The sequence below is a fragment of the Zingiber officinale genome, chromosome 3B (assembly GCF_018446385.1).
Source record: "Zingiber officinale cultivar Zhangliang chromosome 3B, Zo_v1.1, whole genome shotgun sequence".
NCBI classification, from domain to species: domain Eukaryota; kingdom Viridiplantae; phylum Streptophyta; class Magnoliopsida; order Zingiberales; family Zingiberaceae; genus Zingiber; species Zingiber officinale.
The window spans coordinates 99,783,166-99,789,482 of record NC_055991.1 but is presented as its reverse complement, the minus strand read 5'-3'; the positions used below and the strand labels follow the sequence as shown (position 1 = coordinate 99,789,482).

General features: G+C 39.6%; 1 protein-coding gene across 1 annotated transcript; it reads left to right on the top strand.

Moving 5' to 3' along the window:
* Positions 1 to 415: 415 nt before the first annotated feature.
* LOC122055058 (pentatricopeptide repeat-containing protein At2g41080-like) lies at positions 416 to 2,864 on the top strand. Its single transcript, XM_042616458.1, has 5 exons — positions 416 to 511; positions 667 to 1,384; positions 1,476 to 1,525; positions 2,482 to 2,642; positions 2,777 to 2,864. The coding sequence occupies exons 1-5, from the start codon at positions 416 to 418 to the stop codon at positions 2,862 to 2,864; spliced, it is 1,113 nt and encodes a 370-aa protein (XP_042472392.1).
* Positions 2,865 to 6,317: the final 3,453 nt, after the last annotated feature.

Below are 6,317 nucleotides of genomic sequence, written 5' to 3'. Positions count from 1 at the left end.
ATGACAACACCCCTACGACAAGAGTTTTAAGAGAAAGCGTTGCGTATTTGCTCAAAGACAACGGTTTTTGCCAAAACCGTTGTCTTTGAACTCCCTATTAAATATAAAAGACAACGGTTTTGGCAAAACTGTTGTCTTTGAACTCCCTATTAAATATAAAAGACAACGGTTTTGGCAAAACTGTTGTCATTGAGCATTTTTTTTAAAACGACAACACTTTTTACAACGGTTTTATAAACCATTATCTTTATCCACGTTTTTAGCGACTACGACAACAGTTTTGAAAAAACCGTTGTAATTGAATTTGGTCATTTTCCCACTCGCTGTTTTCCTTTCCCTCGCTGTATTCTTTTCGGCGCTGTGTTTTTCCCTTCGCGCTCCCGAACCTAGCCACTTTACTTTCTCCTTCTTCGCGATGGAATCAATGAACTGGTGGGAGGCGGCTCCGACCTCCGCTCCCTCCCTCCCTTCTTCCTCCACGACCCCAACACTGTCCATAGCTCCAATCACCGTTTTGTAACAGAAACTTCTCAATATCTCTCAAATCCCTTCCCCCTCCGCATTTTTTATCGCATTCCCATTCCCACAGCCACGACCATCTCCCCCTCTCCCAGCCTCCATCGTTTTCCTCTCATCGTGCTATGAAAGATGGCGATCTGACCCCAGCTATGGTCCGACTCCAACCTCTTCTCTCACCTCCTGAACGCCTGCTGCCTACTCCCTTCGCCGTGCTCCCTCCGCCTAGGCCATCAGCTCCACGCAATCATAGCCATCGTCGGCGCTGCTTTCCACCGCTTCACTGGAAACCACCTTTTCCACATGTACCTCAAACTTGGCCGAGTCCCCGCCGCCCGCGCCGTGTTTGACGCAATGGCGTGTCGAAATGTGATGTCCTTCAACATCCTCATCGGCGGCCTCATCCACAACGGGGACATCAACGCTGCCCACAAGCTGTTCGATGAAATGCCAGAGAGGAACCTCGCTACCTGGAACGCCATGATTGCTGGGCTGGCTCACTTCGAGCTCGACGAGGAGGGACTCGAGTGCTTCCTGAGGTCGAGGAGGGAGGGCCTGCATCCCGATGAGTTTGGTTTGGGGAGCACCTTGCGATGCTGCGCCGGATTGAAGGATGCAGGTTGTGGTCACCAAATCCATGCCTTCGTGGTTATCAATGGGTTTGAGCAGGACATGTGTGTTGGGAGCTCTCTAGCTCACATGTACATGAGAAGTGGTCATCTTGAAGAAGGAGAAAGGGTTCTGAGAGGATTGCCTTTCCTCAATGTGGTCTCTTGCCATACTGTGATTGCAGGAAGAGCACAAAATGGGGACCCTGAAGGGGCCTTCCGACATTTCATCCTCATGAAGAATGTCGGATTGTTGCCAGGCCATGTAACCTTTGTTAGCACCATTTCATCCTCTGTTCTCTTTTACAGTTTTCATGTTTTCTTTTTCACATTTTGTCAATCTTTAATCAGATTTCTTTAATGGAGAAGTTAATATACAATCTTTGACACCGAAAGCGAAGGTATGATACTCTTCTTACCAGTTCTTTTCGAATCTTATGGCTATCTATGTTGCTTGTTCATATTAAATCACTGTTACAGTTGCTATTTTTATGCCTCTGAATCCAGGAAATTAGAAGAACAGCAGCAACAGGAAGGTCCTGACTTCTCCCATTACAATTCGAGATTACGTACAATCTTGAAACCCCATACGAGTTGACACGTGTTTAATATGCCAAGATGAATTGAGATAGGTTTTACTCATTTAATTATTTCTCATTGAGTTTTTTTTTGTACTTTTAATAAACTATATCAATTTAGATAGTTAAAGAAGAGATCATTTTTTTTCCTTTTTTACTTCAGTGCATGTTGAGAAAAATTCATATTAAGTTTTACTCATATAATTTTCTTCTACTTAATTTGTATAGTTTTAAAATAAGATTATAATAATTTGACAATCAATTGAATTATAATTTTGGAAAACAAGTTAAAAAACTTTTAAAAAATTTGCTTGATGTGTGTTGAAGCATGCCGAAACACGTCAAGGGTCAACACAACACACTCATTGACATGAACTACACAGGTGGCACATGATAGGTTATCTATGTTGATCAATATTGGATTCTAAATTGATCGGAATGGTACATGTCATGTTGACCAGTCTAGCACAACATGAGATTTCAAGGCGTGGCTACTTTGATCTTATTTCTCCATTGAACTTTGTGCATGACTATTTCCAATAATATTTAAATACCATCACAAATTTCTGGTTGTTTTTACATTACAATTGACATTTTCTGAAATATGAAATGAACTTATGGCAAAGATTCATACTGGAAATTATCAGTTTTTTTAGCAATTTGAAAATTATAAATTGCCTTTAGTTCTTAACTTTCCTGGAGTACGACTATTCAGCAAACTAACTTTAAGGTTAAGTGATTGCCTCATCTGATCATTTTTATTTTTTTAACAACACTAGATTGGAGGGGAGTTGATGGACTACATCATCGTACTTCATGGTTCCAAAGCAGTTAAGACATTTTGCAGCCGAATGCATTTTTCTCTAGGTGCTGGTCTTAGTGTTGCAGCAGGGCCTATTGGTAGAGTCTTGGAAGAAGATCTAACAGCTGGAGATAAAGGGTCAGGCATGTGTTACACTTACAGTTGTAGCAAAGGTAATTACATTGCAAGAAAGATTTGATAGACTTATTCATCTGCTGCTCTTGCTGCTGAATTGTGCCATATGATTGTACTTATTCATCTTGGCATATTAGGTACGAACTGCTAGTGAACATTGAAGATATCACAGCTTTTTATGAGTTGGAGTCAATATCTGCTAATTGTCTAGTTGCTTACATGTGATAAGTTTTCGCATCACTCATTTTTTTCATTTTATTTGTATTAACATACTAACATTTTTTTGCTTGAATGGAAGGTTTCTCTTCAAAAAGATGAAAAAAGAAAACAAGGTTGATAAGCTCAGATTTGTGGATCCACAAACACTTCCAGTACATGTGGTAAGTTTTCGCATCACTCATTTAATCTATATGCATCTTAGTGATTGCTTGAGAATAATGAAATGAAGAGCTTGTAAAGGCATTTTGTGTATGATCCATAATATATTGATATACAAAACATCTATATACTGCAGTTTGATTTCTTAATAGTTTGCTCTATATACTTTTGCTTGGATGAGCAGTGCAAATTACCCGTGAATTGCATGTGCATTGCAGCTAAATTTGTTAGATTTTCCCTTTGTATTGATGAAATGGAATGAAAAATCTATTTTTCCAGCTAGAATGTAGTGAATGTTATAGCTCTTAATCTACACTTATTTGATTGACACATGTGCGTATGTGATTTCTATTTTGAGGAATTTATGGAATTGTTTTAGCTCTACAAACAATTCACCCTACCATAACTCATCATGATGATCCAATTCTTTTTGTTCAAGTTTTAATTCGAAGATTTTGAACCCATGTTTTTTACTTTCACTTATGCGGCTTTTGTCATGGGTCTGTTTATTGCAGATCAATTTGCAGCTCCTGGCAACTTGTTACTTGCAAAATGGAAAAGCATATTGTGCATACCAAATTCTCAAAGGTAATGCAGTTTGGAAAATGACACAGAAAATTACATGAATATATTGTTTCAAGATGTTAATGGATGTAATGCACTTTGCATGGATTCTATTGATCTTGGATCATAGTTCACTTAAATAATGTTAGCTGCATGCAGTGCAAATTATTTAGTAAACTATGCTAAGCTAGGTATCACTGCTCCTAGTAGATTCCATGTACTGTTATTCTCTAATAAACACCTCTTTTTGTTTCTTTCATTTGGTTTGTTTTTGCCTTCTATGCACTACAGATTGGTTAATTACATTCTCCTTTTGGAATTCTGGAATTTGATAAGTTTTGTTAAAATTATCTCTTGTAGGTCGGGCAATGCGTGAGGCTTGAGTTTTTTTGATGCAAGAAGTGAACTTTGTTAGGATGTAGCTTGCCTTGCTAATTTGTAAATTAAAAGCCATATGGAGAACAACAAATGAAAAACATGTGATTTAATGTATATGGAGAACAGTAATGGAAAACATGTATATTTTGATGAGTAACAACTCATTTTGTATATTTTTGTATATGTGACTACAAGATGAATTATATATGGATGTTTATTTTGGATTTAATGTAGTAAATATTTAGTTTTGTATTGGTGGTTTGCTTATAGTAAAATAAGATTGGTTGTTTGGTATTAATGAACATTAAAGACAACAGTTAAAAATGTTGTAAAAACAAGGTAAACCACAACGAATTTTTTTTGTAAAAAGTGATAAAAGATAACGGTTTTATCCGTTGTAAAATATATTAAAACTGTTGTAAAAAAAACAAAACGTGTAAAATATTATCTACCACAACCGTTTATATCTATTGTAAAAAAAGTCTACCACAACGGTTTATTTCTGTTGTTGAAATTATCTACCACAACGGTTTTAAAACGTTGTTGTATCCTTCGTAGCCAAATTTTGAGCATATATACAACAATGGATAAAAACCGTTGTCAAATGTCTACAAAGACAACGGATTCAAAACCGTTGTCGTAGGGCCATACATTCTACAACACCCTCAGTTACAACTGTTTTTTCACCCTACGACAACGGATAATATCCGTTGTCGTTTGCAGTTTTTGTTGTAGTGAGTGGATTTTTTCCTCCCCCAGGATTCGAACTCTAAACCTCCAGGCTTAAGTATTAGAGTTTATGAATCCTGGTAACCAAGTGAGATGATCTCACTTGGTTACCAGGATTCATAAACTCTAATACTTAAGCCTGGAGGTTTAGAGTTCGAATCTTAGGGGAGGCAAAAATCCACTGCCAGGGGTGGAAAGTCCTAGTGAGTAACGGCACGACCAAGGGTCGTCGGTCGACGACATGAGAGGTCGCCAAATGGGCCGACGACATAAGGGCCGACGGTCGACGACCCGAGGGTCGCCAAATGGGCCAAGAGGGCCGGGTCATTACAATAAAAAGGCGCCTTTTTATTGTAACGACCCGACCCTTTGGCCTCTTGGGCGGCTCTTGCGGCGGCCCCTTATGTCGTTGGCCCATTTGGCGACCTCTATGTCGTCGACCGACGACCCTTTGGCCGTGCCGTTACTCACTAGGTCTTTCCACCCCTGGCCAGTGGATTTTTGCCTCCCCCAGGATTCGAACTCTAGACCTCCAGGCTTCGGATTAGAGTTCATGAGTCCTAAACTCTAATACTTAAGCCTGGAGGTTTAGAGTTCGAATCCTGGGGGAGGCAAAAATCCACTGCCAGGGGTGGAAAGTCCTAGTGAGTAACGACACGGCCAAGGGTCGACGGTCGATGACATTAGAGGTCGCCAAATGGGCCGACGACAAAAGGGCCGACGGTCGACGACATGAGAGGTCGCCAAATGGGCCGCCAAATGGGCCAAGAGGGCCGGGTCGTTACACATATGATGCAAAAGCAAAATATAATCCGTCAAGAAAATCTTCGTGAAAATGGGGCTAGCGACTGGAATATCTCCCAACGACATCAACCTGAAAGGTAGAAATATAACGGTGTGAGTCCAAAGAACTCAGCAGGTAATCCAATAGATATGTACAGCAATATATAACTACCAGCAACAATCCTACGGTACCATATCCTACCATATCCTATGGGAGCAACCACCACCGACTAGACAAAACCTTTTATAGAAATTTAATATTTAATTTCCTAAAATAACTTTAGGTTAACCGAAAAGAACAATCAAATCACAAGGGAAAAATAAAATATAAAAGAACACAACATCGAAAAACATATTCGAAATACTAATCGTATGCCTCTTGTATTTGGTATTATTTCCATAAATAACTAGTATGATGTGGAAAAGGAAAATACTAGTTATACCTTGTAAAAAGACCTCTTGATCTTCTACCGTATTCCTCTTCTAACCTCGGAAGTTGTGTGGGCAACGATCTTCCGAGATGAGAAACCACCAACCACCTTCTTCTCCTCCTAGCTAGGTTCGGCCACAAAGAAAGAAGCTTCACCAAGGAAGAAAATCAAAACGCTAACCAAGCTCCAAGAGATACTAGTTTTCTCTCCTCCTTCTTCTTCTTCTCCAAGTAGTATCCGGCCACCACAAGAGCTCCAAGGGAAGAGAGAGGTTCGGCCACCACAAGAGGAAGAGAGGGAGAGGATGGTCGGCTACACCAAGGAATAAAAGAGAGAGGAAAAATAAAGAGGTTGTATCTCATGAAGGCACCCTCACCCCTTCTTTTATATTCCTTGGCCTAAGCAAATTAGGAAA

What these genes read in the sequence shown, in the direction of transcription:
- LOC122055058 (XM_042616458.1), top strand. Translation starts at nt 416, where the DNA reads ATGGAATCAATGAACTGGTGGGAGGCGGCTCCGACCTCCGCTCCCTCC. An exon ending in GAATGTCGGATTGTTGCCAG is followed by an intron (nt 1,385 to 1,475) that starts GCCATGTAACCT and finishes ATCTTTAATCAG; the next exon opens with ATTTCTTTAATGGAGAAGTT. An exon ending in CTTTGACACCGAAAGCGAAG is followed by an intron (nt 1,526 to 2,481) that starts GTATGATACTCT and finishes TAACAACACTAG; the next exon opens with ATTGGAGGGGAGTTGATGGA.